The sequence below is a fragment of the Nerophis ophidion genome, linkage group LG07 (assembly GCF_033978795.1).
Source record: "Nerophis ophidion isolate RoL-2023_Sa linkage group LG07, RoL_Noph_v1.0, whole genome shotgun sequence".
Lineage (NCBI taxonomy): Eukaryota > Metazoa > Chordata > Actinopteri > Syngnathiformes > Syngnathidae > Nerophis > Nerophis ophidion.
The window spans coordinates 32,324,573-32,342,692 of record NC_084617.1 but is presented as its reverse complement, the minus strand read 5'-3'; the positions used below and the strand labels follow the sequence as shown (position 1 = coordinate 32,342,692).

At 38.0% G+C, this 18,120-nt stretch overlaps 1 protein-coding gene across 2 annotated transcripts; it reads right to left on the bottom strand.

Moving 5' to 3' along the window:
* Positions 1-9: 9 nt before the first annotated feature.
* Positions 10-17,689, bottom strand: slc16a6b (solute carrier family 16 member 6b). 2 transcript variants are annotated; one of them, XM_061905982.1, is made up of 6 exons: positions 17,554-17,689; positions 10,881-11,117; positions 9,386-9,529; positions 8,906-9,034; positions 5,042-5,935; positions 10-4,980 (listed from the first exon to the last, which is right to left on the bottom strand). In XM_061905982.1, the coding sequence occupies exons 2-6, from the start codon at positions 11,113-11,115 to the stop codon at positions 4,682-4,684; spliced, it is 1,701 nt and encodes a 566-aa protein (XP_061761966.1). In that variant the 5' UTR covers positions 11,116-11,117; positions 17,554-17,689; the 3' UTR covers positions 10-4,681. The 2 variants fall into 2 exon arrangements, with proteins under 2 accessions (XP_061761966.1, XP_061761965.1); XM_061905981.1 differs by having other exon boundaries at positions 17,463-17,655.
* Between the last annotated feature and the right edge of the window lie 431 nt (positions 17,690-18,120).

The window sequence follows — 18,120 nt, the reverse complement described above, 5'->3', positions numbered from 1 at the left end:
AAGTCAACATGAGTGACAATATTTTATTCATTAAAAAATAAAACAATAAATACATCAGTAGATCACTTAAGTATGTTTCAAAGTGACAACGAATTCAAGTTTTGGATGCAACAATCAGCAGCTTTTTATCACAGAATAGATATCTTGATCCATACAAGTTGTCAAATTATAGATCTATAAACATGTAGATCTACAAATCAGGTGTATCTATACTGTGGGTGTATAAAATATGTGTAGTACTAATTATGGATGTACTGTATGCTTGGTGTGGTGATACAAAAGCCAAACACATTGAAGTTGTCATATTGTGTAAATGGTCAATAAAAAGAATACAATGATTTGCAAATCCTTTTCAATTTATATTCAATTGTATATACTACAAAGACAAGATATTTTATGTTCACACAGAAAAACTTCATATTTTTTTGCAAATAATCATGAACTTAGAATTTAATTGCAGTAACACATGTCAAAAAAGGCATTTTTACCAGTGTGTTATATGACCTTTCCTTTTAACAACACTCAGTAAAGGTTTGGGAACTGAGGAGACACACATTCTTGCTTGATGTACAGCTTAAGTTGTTCAACAGTCTCCCTTCTGATATTTTAGCCTTCATATTGCACCACACATTTTCAATGTCTGAACTACTGGCAGGCCAGTCTAATACCTGCACTCTTTTACTATAAAGCCATGCTGTTGTAACACGTGGCTTGGAATTGTCTTGCTGAAATAAGCAGGGGCGTCCATGATAACGATGGCAACATATGTTGGTCCAAAAGCTGTATGTACCTTTCAGCATTAATGGTGCCTTCACAGACCTTGGGGACTAATACACCCCCATAGCATCACAGATGCTGCCTTTTACACTTTGACCCTAGAACAGTCCAGATGGTTCTTTTCCTCTTTGGTCCACAGTTTTCATAAACTATTTAAAATGTGGACTCGTTAGACCACAGAACACTTATCCACTTTGCATCAGTCCATCTTAGATGAGCTATGGCCCAGCGAAGCGGCGGCGTTTCGGGGTGTTGTTGATAAATGGCTTTGGCTTTGCATTGTAGAGTTTTAACTTCACTTACAGATTTAGCGACAAACTGTGGTTACAGACAGTGGTTTTCTGAAGTGATCCTAAACCCATGTGGTGATATCCTTTACACACTGATGTGGCTTTTTGATGCAGTACCGCCTGAGGGATCCAAAGTCCGTAATATCATGGCTTACGTGCAGTAATTTCTACAGATTCTCTGAATCTTTTGATCATTTTATGGAGTGTAGATGGTGAAATCCCCAAATTCCTTGTAATAGCTGGTTGAGAAATGTTGTTCTTAAACAATTTGCTCAGGCATTTGTTGACTAAGTGGTGACCCTTGCCCGTCCTTTGTGGAATGACTGAGCATTTCGTGGAAGCTGCTTTTATACCCAATCATGGCACCTACCGGTACCCAATTAGCCTGTTCACCTGTGGGATGTTCCAAATAAGTCTTTGATGAGCATTCCTCAAGTTTCTCACAGGCATCAAATTGCAAAGGAACTAATATTTGCAAAAAATAACAACGTTTCTAAGTGTGAACATGAAATATGTTGTATTTAAGGATTTGCAAATCATTCTATTCTCTTTTTATTTACCATTTACACAACGTGACAACCTCACTGCCTTTAGCTTTTGTAGATGTACAACACGTGTGTAGTTGTAGAAGTACAACATGCGAGCAGTTATGTAAGTACCACATGTGTATAGTTATATAAGTACATGTGTGCACTTCTATAACTATACACCTGTTAGAAGTATACAACAGGTTTATAGTTATAGAAGTATACATGTGTATAGTTATAGAAGTACATGTGTATAAGTATATAAGTACATGTGTGTAGTTATAAAAGTATACAACATGTGTATAGTTATATAAGTACATGTGTGTAGGTATATAAGTACATGTGTGTAGTTATACAAGTATACAACATGTGTGTAGTTTTAGAAGATACAACATGTGTGTAGTTATAGAACTACACGTGTGTAGTTATAGAAGTATACATGTGTGTAGTTATAGGAGTACAACATGTGTGTAGTTACATAAGTACAAGTGTGTAGTTATAGAAGTATACAACATATGTGTAATTATAGAAGTACCTGTGTGTAGTTATAGAAGTAAAACATGTATGTAGTTATAAAAGTAGAATATGTGTAGTTATAGAACTATGTGTGTGTAGTTATAGAAGTACAGGATGTGTGTAGTTATAAAAGTACATGTGTGTAGTTATAGAAGTACATGTGTGTGGTTATAGAAGTACAACATGTGTATGGTTATAGAAGTACAACATGTGTGTAATTATAGAAGTACAACATGTGTGTAGTTATAGAAGTACAGCATGTGTGTAGTTATAAAAGTACAACATGCGTGTTGTTACAGAAGTACAACATGTATGTAGTTATAGACGTATACAACATGTGTGTAGTTATATAAGTACAACATTTGTGTAGTTATATCAGTATGTGTGTAGTTATAGAAGTAGACATGTGTGTAGTTATAGCTGTGTAATCAACATGTTACAAAAGTGTAAATGTTGACATGATTGTATTGCAGTAAAATAATATAATATTGCAGTAAGACAATATAATATTGCAGTAAAACAATAGAATATTTCTACACGTCATCTTTTCAACATCAAGTTTATCAGGCTTCTAGAAGAAAGGTCATGTGACTCAATAAGGACAAGAATTGATTATGAATATGACAATTATTTTGTCTGCATAGATTGGAGGAATATTGTTATATGAATATGAATATTTTTATATAGCTATTTGTACATCAATATCTTTATATGAATATTTGTGTATACATATTTTTATATGAATATATTTATATAAATTTTTAATTTTAATATATTTATGTAAACATTTTCATATGAATATTTTTATATAAGTATTGTCATATGAATATTTTCATATCAATATTTTCATATACTGTATATACTTTGTTTCTTCATGCTAATGTTTAAGGCTGGTTTGTGCACTCGTTTGTTGTGTGTGTTTATTTCTTGTGTGTTTGTGTTAGTTGTGTGTTTGTTTCTTGTGTATGTTTGTTAGTTGTGTGTGTGTTTCTTGTGTGTTTTTTTGTTTTGTGTGTGTTTGTTTCTTGTGTGTTAGTAATAATGTTCATTGTCTATGTTTGCATGTTGAGCGGTGATGGTGATGAAGATGAAGTGTGTGAGTGTGTGTAGTTGTAATGTTTCCTGAGAGGTGCTGATGGTGTGTCATGAGTGACAAGGCATGTAAAGATGATGTTCTTTGGTGTCCTTGAGTAGCTTGTCAGACTCTGGAATAAAGCTCAACAATTACAGTATTTTGTTGTCTTCATGCCACACAAGGACTCTTCATCGCATACTTTTGTTGTCTCCATGCCACACAAGAACTCTTTTTCACATATTTTGTTGTCTTCATGCCACACAAGAACTCTTCTTTACATCTCTTGTTGTGTTCATGTCACACAAGGACTCTTCTTTACATCCTTTTGTTGTGTTCATGTCACACAAGAACTTTTCTTCACATCCTTTTGTTGTCGTCATGCTACACAAGGACTCTTCTTCACATACTTTTGTTGTCTTCATGTCACACAAGGACTCTTCTTCACATCCTTGTGTTGTCTTCATTCCACACAAGGACTCATTGTCTTTATGCCACACAAGGACCCTTCTTCACGTCTTTTGTTGTCTTCATGCCGCACAAGAACTCTTTTTCACATATTTTGTTGTCTTCATGTCACACAAGGACTCTTCTTTACATCCTTTTGTTGTGTTCATGTCACACAAGAACTTTTCTTCACATCCTTTTGTTATCGTCATGCTACACAAGGACTCTTCTTCACATACTTTTGTTGTCTTCATGTCACACAAGGACTCTTCTTCACATCCTTGTGTTGTCTTCATGCCACACAAGGACTCATTGTCTTTATGCCACACAAGGACCCTTCTTCACGTCTTTTGGCTACACAATAACTCTTCTTCACATACTTTTGTTGTCTTCATGTCACACAATAACTCTTCTTCACACCATTTTGTTGTCTTTGTGCCACACAAGGACCCTTCTTCACATCCTTTTGTTGTCTTCATGCCACACAAGGACTCTTCTTCACATCCTTTTGTTGTCTTCATATCACACAAGAACCCTTCTTCACATCTTTTGTCTTCATGTCACACAAGGACTCTTCTTCACATCCTTTTGTTGTCTTCATGCCACACAAGAACTCTTCTTCACATCTTTTGTTGTCTTCATGTCACACAAGAACTCTTCTTCACATCTGCGGTTGTTTTAATGCCACTCAAGGACTGTTCTTCACATCTTTTGTCTTCATTCCACACAAGGACTCTTCTTCGCATACTTTTGTTGTCTTCATGTCACACAAACACTCTTCTTCACTTCTTTGTGTTGTCTTCATGCCACACAAGGACTCTTCTTCGCATACTTTTGTTGTCTTCATGTCACACAAGGACTCTTCTTCACTTCCTTGTGTTGTCCTCATGCCACATAAGGACCCTTCTTCCCATCTTTTGTTGTCTTCATGCCACACAAAAACTCTTCTTCACATATTTTGTTGTCTTCATGCCACACAAGAACTCCCTCTTCACATTCTTTTTTTGACTTCTTGCAACACAAGGACTTTTCTTCACAACCCTTTGTTGTCTTCATGCCACACAAGGATTTTTCTTCACGGGCGTGTCCTCCACTGCCAAATCCACCTCCAAAAAGTCGGGCTGCCCGCTGTCCTGGGAGTCCAGGTCCTCCTCCGGTCCACATGTACGTGTGGGACATCTGACAGACTCCACCTGGGAGTCCAGGTCCTCCTCCGGTCCACATGCACGCATGGGACACCTGCCAGACTTGACGGGTCCAAGCAGAGCCAGGCAGACGGCGGCGAGTCCCATGCCGACAGCGCATGAGTAGAAGGCGGCGCCATAGTCGTTGCTGAGGTCCACCAGCGCGCCTGCACACAAATGTCAAGATGAGAACTCGGCCATACCCAAGGGACAAGTGAAAAAGTCTACCTCCAAGTGGCGGTCCAGCAAGCCCAGCGAAGCTCTGGATGAAGACGTAGACGCCCACAGAGGACGCCATCTTCTCCACGCCCACCACGTCCTCCTCTGCCAGCATGGGGATGTGCGTGGAGCCCACGGTGCCCAGGAAGTAGCCATAGAGAGCACAGCAGACCGCCAGGCCCCAAAAGTCCCAAACCAGGGTAAAGGCCACTAGAACCAGGCACAGGGACATCACACACCACAACAAGACCAGGGTCTTTCTGCAGCGCGCTTTGCTCAGCACCGGCCCGATGGACAGGCGACCAAAGATGTCTGCAACCGCCATGACGGACAGCATGCAGGACGCCGTGCTGGAGTCCACGCCGCGACTCTTGCTCAGTTGGATAATGTAGAGCTGCGGGGCGAAGAAGCCCAGAGTGGCCAACAAACCAAAGAGCGAGTAGCAGATGAAGGCACCATCCTTCAGGACAGACAAGTCCACAAGTTTGGGTCTGGGGGGTCCAGAAGGACCCGCAAGTTCTGGCTCAGCCTCAGGTTGGAGAGGTGTGTCCCAGGACGCTTCCTGGTCCTCTTTGTCCCGCATAGCCCCGTCCAGCTGGGCTTCAACTCCTACCACCCTCAACTCAACGTTGGAGGACGAGAGTGAAGTGATGCCCGAGTCCTCTGAGCCGGCAGACACTTGAGAACTGATGGAGGTTTTGGTCTGTTCGTTCTCCAGCTCATAGGCAGCCTGCAGTTCTTTCAGAGAGACCGAGGCCTCCGCTATACCATCCTCCTTGTCCGGCGGAGGCTGTATGACGATTGGCCGAAGAAGAAGACCGCAAGCCAGAACGGCGCTTTGAAGAATCCCAAGGAGAAGGAGGCAGCAGCGCCAACCCATGTGATCCTTCAGTCGGGTCAAGACTGCAGACCAGAGGACAGAAGACTTCTCAGAACTTCTTTCTAGGACTAAGATGCAAGTTTAATTTATGACTTTTTATATTTTTTTAATTCTTTTTTTTTTTTCATAAATATTTTTCAACATTCATTTATTCAGAACTTCTTTCTATAACCAAGATGCAAGTTACTCACACAACTACCTGTAGTCTTCTTTACTTTCTAACATTCATTTATTATTTTGTGTTTTTAAATGTACAAAGAGAATTCAATGATTTGCAAATCCTTTTCAACTTACAGTATATTCAATTGAATAGACTGCAAAGACAAGATATTTCATGCTCTCACTGAGAAACTTTATTATTTTTTGCAAATATTAGCTCATTTAGAATTTGATGCCTGCAACATGTTTCACAAATCTGGCACAAGTGTCAAAAAAGACTGAGAAAGTTGAGGAATGCTCATCAAATACTTGTTTGGAACACCCCACAGATTAACAGGCTAATTGGGTACCGGTAGGTGCCATGATTGGGTATAAAAGCAGCTTCCAGGATATGCTCAGTCATTCCGCAAAGGAAGGGGCGAGGGTCACCACTTAGTCAACAAATGCCTGAGCAAATTGTTTAAGAACAACATTTCTCAACCAGCTATCACAAGGAATTTGGGGATTTCACCATCTACGCTCCGTAAAATGATCAAAAGATTTAGAGAATCTGTAGAAATCACTGCACGTAAACCATGATATTACAGACTTTGGATCCCTCAGGCCGTACTGCATCAAAAAGCCACATCCATGTGTAGAGGATATCACCACATGGGCTCAGGAACACATCAGAAAACCACTGTCAGTAACTACAGTTGGTCGCTACATCTGTAAGTGGAAGTTAAAACTCTACTATGCAAAGCCAAAGCCCTTTATCAACAACACCCAGAAAATCTTCACTGGGCCCAAGCTCATCTAAGATGGACTGATGCAAAGTGGATAAGTGTTCTTGGGTTTGACGAATCCACATTTCAAATTTTTGGGGGAAACTGTGGACCAAAGAGGAAAAGAACCTTCCGGACTGTTGTAGGGTCAAAGTGTAAAAGTCAGCATCTATGGTGGTATGGGGTGTATTAGTGCCCAAGGCATGGGTAACTTAAACATCTGTGAAGGAACCAATAATGCTGAAAGGTACATACAGCTTTTGGAGCAACATATGTTGCCATCCAAGCAACGTTATCATGGACGTTCTACTTATTTCAGCAAGACAATGCCAAGCCACGTGTTACAACAGCGTGGGTTCATAGTAAAAGAGTGCGGGTACTAGACTGGCCTGCCTGTAGTCCAGATCTGTCTCCCATTGAAAATGCGTGGTGCAATATGAAGGCTAAAATAGCAGAAGGGAGACTGATGAACAACTTAATCGGTACATCAAGTGAGAATGGGATATAATTCCACTCCAAAAATGTGTCTACTCAGTTCCCAAACCTTTGCTGAGTGTTGTTAAAAGGAAACGCCATGTAACACAGTGGTAAAAATGCTTTTTGACATGTTTTGCTGCCTTTTAAATTCTAAGTTCCTGACCATTTGCAAAATAAAAACAAAGTTTCTGTGTGAACATGAAATATCTTGTCTTTGCAGTCTATTCAATTGACTATAAGTTGAAAAAGATTTGAATTTAACATTTACAAACGTGCCAACTTCACTGCCTTCGGCTTTTGGAGATCAGACGCAACATGCTTACTAATAGTACACACTTTTTGATACTTTGCACATGCTGTTTAGAACTTTGGATCTCAGTAGATCAGGTGTGTTGACCTGGAGCACAAATAGTACACACTAGGGCTGTGCGATATATCAATATACTCAATATATCGCGGGTTTGATATGGAAACTGACTATATCATGATATTCGAGTATACGTTCTCACACTGTTACTTTTAGCTGCTGGCATTACACTACAGGCTCATCTCACTCTTTCTTATGTCTCCTTCTCTCAGAGAATTAAAACAAGCGCACCTTCTTACACACGTCGCATACTGTCGCGTGATTAACGTTATACACTCCCGCAGAGCAGAGAGGTAGCTGTGATGCTAGCGGTGTGGTGCAAGTGGTAATACGAGAGAGAGAAGGTGCAAATCTGGTAACAAATGGAGGAAGAATTCATTCCCAAGAAAAACAGCAGGGGGTCCATAGTCTGGCGGTGGTTTGGCTACAAGCAGGAATATGTCGAACATTTATGCGGCAGAAGCGTTTCTACAAAAAGTAGCACCACAGCTAATTTGAAGCATTATTTGAAAAGTCACCTGCTACAGAATGAAGAGTGCATGAAACTGTGCATGTCAACATCTCCGTTCGGTGCCACACCCACAAAATGCAGAAGCAACGATTTCCAGATCAACACTGTAGGACATACACTATTTGATATGCAGCTCATTTTTATGTGACACTTATTGAAATATCTTGTGTGACATCATGCACAAAAGTGAACTTTGTTTTGAACTATTGTAGTGGTCTGTACTGAAAGTGCACTTTAATTTAGTGTTGTTTTGATATGTCATTTTAGTGACATCATGCACAAAAGTGCACTAATAGCTTGTTTTAAAATGTCTCTGACAATCTTGCACTTTCTGTTTTGGAAATGATATGAATGTATTTGCCACTGCTTAATAACTGTTTAATATATACAGTTTTGGTAAATTGACTTAGTTGTGAATTCCCTCTCTGTATGAACGTTTAAAATGAGCATTTATCAATAAAGTATGAACAAGAATGTTTTAATGCAGACACATAGAATCATCATACTGCTGTGATTATATCCATCAAGTCTTCATTCAAGGCTAAGGCAAAATATCGCAATATATATAGTGTATCGCGATATGCCCTAAAAATATTGACATAATAACAAAAGCCAATATCGCCCAGCCATAGTACACACCATTTGATATTTTGCACACACTGTTTAGCACCCTGAATTTTGGATCTCTGTAGATCAGGTGTGAGTGTGTGTTGACCTGGAGCAAATGCAAACATGGCGAAAGATTCTCCGGAGGAAGCAGCCGAGGTGACGAGGGCTCGCCGCCGGGAGAAGTACTGGGCCAGAAGGGTGAGGGTGGGCAGGAAGGCGAGGGAGTGGCCAAGGCCTGTAAGGACAGAGGAGAGAAGAAGAAGGCCGCATGGTAGGAACACTGATCAAGGTGCGGCTGCTGGTGGGCGGATGCTGGACCTTGTTACAGCAGCTGCAAGACAAAGGCATGTAAAGACAAAAACAGAGACGAGGAGAGAAAGAGGGATGCTGCAGTTAGCGGTGCTCCGTGAAAAGACAGACATGCTAGCAGTGCTTTCTGTCCAAGAAAAATATCAAGTTAACGCCCTTGACCAATTCACACTTAACTTCCTTCCTCTCCCACTAGGTGAAAAACCAGCAGCACTTAGGGAACTAGTGGCAGCTCACAAAGGGTCTGCCAACAACACAGGTGCTTGCTGCCACGTACCTGAGACCACACCCATGGTGACGTACATCTCATTGATGGAATTGGCGAAGGCAGAGCTGATGGTGCCCAGACTGATGAGGAAGCCCCCCACCATCACCACCAGACGATGGCCGAAGCGGTTGCTCAGCACGGCGGACAGGGGAGCTGTGGGTGAACCGGTGAGAAGGTAACAGGATCGTCATCGGGATTAAAATGAAAAAACAATCTTCTGATTATAACGAGCATTTTCTTGCATCACACCTTCAATCGGAATAATTGGACATGCCCAGAACATAACTTGAACAGACAGGTGTGTTATTTGTGCTATGGCGCCATCTTTTGGAGAGAGTTCACTCACTGCAGGTGCTAAGGGAATAGCAGACTTCCGCGGTAAACAAACATGGCTTTGTTAATTTCTGCTTGTCCGACATTATCACGGAGAAGCAGTAGTGAACCTTCTGTTCACGACTTACAGTATGTTCTACCTCTCTTTTTGAAATGCAGTTCTGTGCCGTTTATGTTGTGATTTACTTATCATTTTGTCCTTCTGTTCACTACTTTTGTTTTGCCTCTCTTTTTGAAATGGAGTTCTGTGCCTTTTATGTTGTGATGATGCGCGTCTTCACGTTACAACATTGTGTGTATGTGTTTGTGATTTGGATAACATCGGACTGTCTGCCCCGCAGGATAATTTTGAGGACCAGTCATAGACAATTTAAAGAGAATTTTTTATTTTCACTAGCATACAAAACATTCTAAGTTGGATTGTTTCCCTGGCTTGGAGACTCTCCCGAAGGACAGTGCGGCGACGACACAACAAACTCCCTTCTTGTCTCGCATGGACACACATCTGTTGTTGTTGGCTTTGGAATGACTGGCGGCTGCAACAACATCAAGGCCGCGGAACAGAGACACGCGGCAGATTTACACACACATGCATCGACAAAAAATATACGCCACACACACATACACCCCTCCCCGCCCATCCAACGCCCTTGACGCAAATCCCTTAGGAGTGATGGACGGCTGGGCAGCGCCTGAACAGCTGCAGCCCTCCACTATGGTCCCCACTCCCTGCCCTCTGTTGCAAGTCTACAGTTGTATATTGTAATATGCATATGTGCTTTGCTATGTAGTTTTTTCCCACTCCAGACTGGGCCCCCTTAAGAGCCCAGTCTAGATAGTATTTCTTTACTCATCCTCACCCAGCACTAACCTTTTTCCCATCTATTACGGGGCGCCTTGTGGCGACCCATCAGCGAACCTGTTTTGTAACCCTGTACACTGTTTGTTTGTCTAATATTTAACGGGTTTGTGCTGAAAACAAAGTTTTGTTGCACTTGTGCAATGACAATAAATACCTACCAAAAGTAAATACTAGTCCACAGCTCATGAAAAACAATTTGTTATTGTCATTGTAAGTGAGGCAAAACACTTCTATTAGAAAATGATGGAAAAGACTGCTGTCCTTTGATTGTAATAATAAGAAATTCAACTAGTGACAAGTGACACTCACCAGTGAAGGTGAAAATGAAGACACAGATGGAGATGACCCACGACACCCGGCTGTTACTCTCCCCAAACTCCTCCATCAGATCCTGGAGAAAGACGCCCAGGCTCTTGAGGGTTCCATAGGTGCAGATCTCCACCACAAAGAAGGCCATGGCCACAGCCCAGCCCCAGCCACCATCAGGCACTTCTGGGTAAAAACTTGGACCCAAGCAACCCTGGCCAGTGAAGAAGTCCTTCATGGCTGCAAAGAGAACACACTTTACCATCTGCACCACTTCAAAGTACAATGTATTGTACTACTTCAATTCTGCAGTCAAAGTACAAAGTATTACATCATATTTTATCACTTCAATTCTGCTGTCAGTACAAAGTAATGCATTAAATTTTGCTACTTCAATTCTGCAGTCAAAGTATTACACCATATTGTAATACATCAATTCTGCAGTCAATGTACTCATATTTTTCTATTTCTATTATGCAGTTCAAGTATTCCATACTTTGCTACTTAAATTCTGCAGTCAAAGTATTACATCATATTTTATTACTTCAATTCTGCAAAGTATTACATCATATTTTACTACTTCAATTCTGCAGTCAAAGTACAAAGTATTACATCATATTTTACTACTTCAATTCTGCAGCCAAAGTACAAAGGATTCCATCATATTGTACTACTTTCATTTTTACAATCAAAGTACAATTACTTTCACCGAGGAAGTATTGTATGTACACTATATTGCCAAAAGTATTTGGCCACCCATCCAAATTATGAAAATCACTAATCACTTGGCCCAACAACAGGTGTATCAAATCAATTATTTAGGCATGGAGACTGTTTCTACAAACATTTGTGAAAGAATGGGTAGCTCACAGTGATTACCAGCGTGGAACTGTCATAGGATGCCACCTGTGCAACAAATCCAGTCGTGAAATTTCCTTGCTCCGAAATATTCCAAAGTCAATTGTCTGCTTTATTCTAAGAAAAGGGAAGAGTTTGGGAACAACAGCAAATCAGCCACCAAGTGGTAGGCCACGTAAACTGACAGAGAGGTCAGCATAGTGCAAAAACTTTCTGCACAGTCACTTGCTACAGATCAATAAGCTTCATGTGACCTTTCAATTAGCCCACGGACACTACCCAGGGAGCTTCATGGCCGAGCAGCTTCATCTAAGCCATACATCACCAAGTCCAATGCAAAGTGTGGGATGCAGTGGTGTAAAGCACGTGGCCACTGGACTCGAGAGCAGTGTAGACACCTTCTCCGGACTGATGAATCACGCTTTTTCATCTGGCAATCTGATGGACCAGTCAGTCTGGGTTTAAAGGTTGCCAGGAGAACGCTACATTTTGGTGTGAAATTTGGAGAAGGAAGGAATTATGGTGTGGGGTTGTTTTTCAGGAGTTAGGCTAGACCTCTTAGTTCCAGTGAAAGGAACTTTGAATGCTTCGGGATACCAAAACATTTTGGACAATTATATGCTTCCTACCTTGTGGGAACAGTTTGGAGCGGGCCCCTTTCTCTTCCAACATGACTGTACACCAGTGCACAAAGCAAGGTCCATAAAGACATGAATGAGAGAGTCTGGTGTGGATGAACTTGACTGGCCTGCAAAGAATCCTGACCTGAATCCAATAGAACACCTATGGGATGAACTAGAACGGGGACTGAGAGCCAGGCCTTCTCCACCAACATCAGTGTGTGACCTCACCAATGCACTTTTGAAAGAATGGTGGAAAATTGCTTTAAACACACTGAGCAACCTTGTGGACAGCCTTCCCAGCAGATATAAACACACTGTACAACCTTGTGGACAGCCTTCCCTGGAGCTGTAATAGCTGCAAAAGTCATATTGAACCCTATGGGTTAGGAATGGGATGGCACTTCAAGTTCATATGTGAGTCAAGGCAGGTGGACAAATACTTTTTGCAATATAGTGTTATATATATATATAGCTGAGATAGGCGCCAGCGCCCCCCGCGACCCCGAAAGGCAATAAGCAGTAGAAAATGGATGGATGGATATATATATATATATATATATATATATATATATATACACACACACACACACATATATATATATCTCGATTTTAATCGATTAGTTGTTGCAGCCTTTATATATATATATATATATATTAAGGCTGCAACAACTAATCGATTAAAATCGATTATAAAAATAGTTGGCAATTAATTTAGTCATCGATTCGTTGGATGTATGCAGTGTTCTTTCCTAAACATTTATTTAGGAACTTCAACATTTACAAAAAGCTGAGAAACAATAATCAAAATAAGAACAAAAAAGTACAAAACAGCACCAGGGCGGCGGCAGTAAGCCAGCCAATGATGTGTCATGTGCAGCTTACGTGACCAAGCCGTATTAATTGTCTGGAAACATTCGAAAAATGGCGGAGGAAAACAGGAGCGACAGTGTAAGTGCAATGGAGAAAAGTCTACGACCTAAGTCGTCAAAAGTGTGAGAATTTTTCACCCTAAACAATGCAAAGAAGACAGTTTCCTGCAAAACGTGCAGCATCGACTTCGCGTGGCACGGAAGTACGACATCGCTTCGGGAGCACCTGAACAGGAAGCATGTTGGATCCATGGATGAAGAGAAAAACTAACGGTACGTAAGTCCATAGTCCGAGTACATTGATCCGTTGTGTCCGTCTTTGTGTGTTTTTAATATGTTGTTAACGAGGAGATTATTTTAAGGCAATAAACGGACAGAAATATCTCAGGTTGGTTTCATAATGGATCAATGTAGCCGGACCCAATAAAGCTATATAAATCTATTTAGACTCGAGTGACGCTTTAGTATAACTAAACGTTATGAAGGTGCTGGAATATTTCATGCTATTATTCACAGGCAGCCTAAAAGGAATCCTTTATTATTCACAACAGATACGTGTACAATATCTGATTCGGTTCTGATCCGATGAGTTACATTTCTGTGTTATTATTGGTGTATGCTGCATCCCCAATGTCCATTTATTTCATTTAGCTTTTTTTTAATGTGGTGGTGTAATTAGATAGATAGATAGATAGATAGATAGATAGATAGATAGATGGATAGATAGATAGATAGATATTACTTTTATTGATTCCCTCAGGGAGTTTCCTAGATAGATAGATAGATAGATATTACTTTTATTGATTCCCTCAGGGAGTTTCCTCAGGAACATTTAAATTCCAGCGGCAGTGTACAGAATTGAGATTGAATTTAAAAAGAAAATAACGGGGGTTTAAATGAAAAAAAAAATGAAAAAAGAAAATATTACAATAAGAATAAAAATAAAAAATCACCATAAGAATAAAAATATAATAGTAAAAATAACAATATAACAAGAAAAACTAGGCAGCAGTCACCATGATATGAAAAAATGTGCCTTTTACATCAGAAATTATTAAATAAATCAACTAAGTATGTATTGAGTTACATGTAAATGATGCTACTATGTACGTTCATGATATGGTTTCTCTCATTTCAGAAAGAAACAAGCCAGCATTAGAGACTTGGTACAAAGGAAGGTGTGCACACCACGGCAAGCGGCTGCACTGACTGATAGTGTCCTAAATATGTTGGTAACTGACATGAGGCCACTATCAATGGTGGAGGATGACGGTTTCAGAAAAATGATTTATGTCCTCAACCCTGGTTACACTCTTCCCTCAAGGACCTATTTTACCAAACTGATGGAGAGGAAGTATGAGCAGACATTTCAATCAGTGTAAACTGACATTAAAGCCACCCAGAGCAAAATTGTTCTGACCACTGATGTGTGGACAAGTGTAGCCTACCTTGGCAATACATGCCACTACATTGGAGAAGAATGGAACATGAAGTCAATCTGCCTTACGACCCTGCCACTAGAGGAAAGACTTCAGCCTCCAACGTTGCAGAATGGTTGGAATAGGTAGTAGGCAGGTTTGAAATTCTCCTAAGCAAAATTATCGCTATTGTGCATGACAATGGTGAACTTTATAAAAATAAAAAATAAACATTTTTCTAACACTTGTCTTGTTATTGTTATGTTTGGCAAGTCGAAAGGACATGGTGCTAGTATGCGGTTTTTAAAAATAAAGTATTGGAAAGGATATAAATGTAGTTTGTCTTTTTTATCCGATTATTACTCGATTAATCGAAGTAATAATCGACAGATTAATCGATTATCAAATTAATCGTTAGTTGCAGCCCTAATATATATACCCATTTATATATATATATATTTATTTATTTGTACAGTATGTATGTATATAAATGTGCGTGTGTGTATAGTATGTATGTATGTACGTACAGTATATATATGTATGTATGTATGTAAGTAAATGTGTACATGTACCAGCTGTATTTACAGCTGATACATGTAGTATTTACAAAATAACACTTCTGGTAGATGTAGTATTTATAAATAATACAGCTGGTACATGTAGTATTTCAGAGGACTACCGTGGTACATTTAACATGCAATATTTATAAAATAATACAGCTGGTACATGCAATATTTATGAAATAATACACCTGGTTATGTAGTATTTCAAAGGACTTCCACGGTACATGTAGTTTTTATAAAATCTTACTTGTGGTACATGTACTATTTCAAAGGACTAGCACGGTACATTTAACATATAATATTTGTAAAAAAAATATTCTTGTACATGTAGTATTTAGGAAATAATACATCTGGTACATGCAATATTCATGAAATAATACACCTGGTCATGTAGTATTTCAAAGGACTTCCACGGTACATGTAATATTTATAAAATAATACTTGTGGTACATGTAGTATTTCAAAGGACTAGCACGGTACAATTAACATATAATATTTCTAAAACAATACTTCTGGTACATGTAGTTTTTAGAAAATAATACATCTGGTACATGTAGTATTTCCAAGGACTTCCGCGATACATGTAATATTTATAAAATAATACTTCTGCTACATGTAGTATTTCAAAGGACGAAAATGGTACATTTAACATGTAATATTTCTAAACAATACTTCTGGTATATGTAGTATTTCAAAGGACTAACATGGTACATTTAACATGTAATATTTATAAAACTATACATCAGGTACATGTAGTATTTATGAAATAATACTTGTGGTACATGTAATATTTCAAAGCAAGGTACATTTAACATGTAGTATTTATTAAATAATACTTATGGTACATGTAGTATGTACAAAAGAATACTTGTGGTACATGTAATACTTATAAAACAATACTCATGGTACATGTAATATTCATAAAATAATACTAGTGGTACCTGTAATATTTATAAAATAATAACTGAGGTATATGTAATATTTATAATATTAATACTTGTGGTACATGTAGTATTTATAAAATAATACTTGTGGTACATGTAATATTTATAAAATAATACTTGTGGTACATGTAATACTTATAAAACAATACTTGTGGTACATGTAATATATATAAAATAATACTTGTGGTACCTGTAATATTTATAAGATAATACTTGTGGTGCATGTAGCATTTATAATATAATACTTGTGGTACATGGAGTAATTATAAAATAATACTTGTGGTACATGTAATATTTATAAAATAATACTTGTGGCACATGTAGTATCTATAAAATAATACTTGTTGTACCTGTAATATTTATAAAGTAATAACTTTGGTATATGTAATATTTATAAAATAATACTTGAGGTACATGTAGTATTTATAAAATAAAACTTGTGGCACATGTAGTATCTATAAAATAATACTTGTTGTACCTGTAATATTTATAAAGTAATAACTTTGGTATATGTAATATTTATAAAATAATACTTGTGGTACATGTAGTATTTATAAAATAATACTTGTTGTACCTGTAATATTTATAAAGTAATAACTTTGGTATATGTAATATTTATAAAATAATACTTGAGGTACATGTAGTATTTATAAAATAAAACTTGTGGCACATGTAGTATCTATAAAATAATACTTGTTGTACCTGTAATATTTATAAAGTAATAACTTTGGTATATGTAATATTTATAAAATAATACTTGTGGTACATGTAGTATTTATAAAATAATACTTGTGGTACATGTAGTATCTATAAAATAATACTTGTGGTACATGTAATATCTAAAAAATAATACTTGTGGTACATGTAATATTTATAAAATAATACTTGTAGTACATGTAATATTTATAAAATAATACTTGTGGTACATGTAGCATTTATAATATAATACTTGTGGTAGATGTAGTATTTATAAAATAATACTTGTGGTACATGTAATATTTATAAAATAATAATTGTGGTACATGTAGCATTTATAAAATAATACTTGTGGTACATGTAGTATTTATAAAATAATATTTGTGGTACATGTAAAATTTATAAAATAATACTTGTGGTACATGTAATATTTATAAAATTATACTTGTGGTACATGTAATATTCTTAAAATTATACTTGTGGTACATGTAGTATTTATAAAATAATACTTGTGGAACATATAGTATTTTAAATGACGGTACATTTAACATGTCGTATTTATAAAACCACATGAGTGTCAATGAGCGATGACGTAACAGATATTCCAATATTACCTTCAACAACACGATGATTCATCGCTCAAACGAACATTTGACTGCCATTCCAAGGAGAAAAGAAATGTTACCGTTAACCGTCACGACTTACCGGTTTGTTCGGGCAGTAAATTACCGGCTTCAACCGATTTAGTTCAACGTTTCAATGTTTAAGCAGCTTCTTACCGGCTCCAGCCGGTTTATTTAAACGAGGCCGCGCAAATCTCTCTGTCGCGAACGCGCATCGCTGCCGCGTGCAGCGCGGTCACGACAAAACAATGCGTGCAACGTGCTGCAGCAGTGACGTCATCGAGTCACAAGATCATACGGCTACTCCTATCCATCTATTTACTGTATATATTTGATTTATAAATATACTACACCACTTATCTATCTATTTACTGTATGCATTTGATTTATAAATATACTACAACATTTATCCATCCATTTATTATATATATATATATATATATATATATATTTATATATATATATATATATATATATATATATATATATATATATATATATATATATATATATATATATATATATATGTATGTAACCAAATATTTATATAGTAACACAGTTATGTACTCATGCAGTAATACATCTGCATAATACAAAATACTCTCAATACAGTAATCAGTAGCCAGAGGAGCCTGTTCAGTGCTAGACT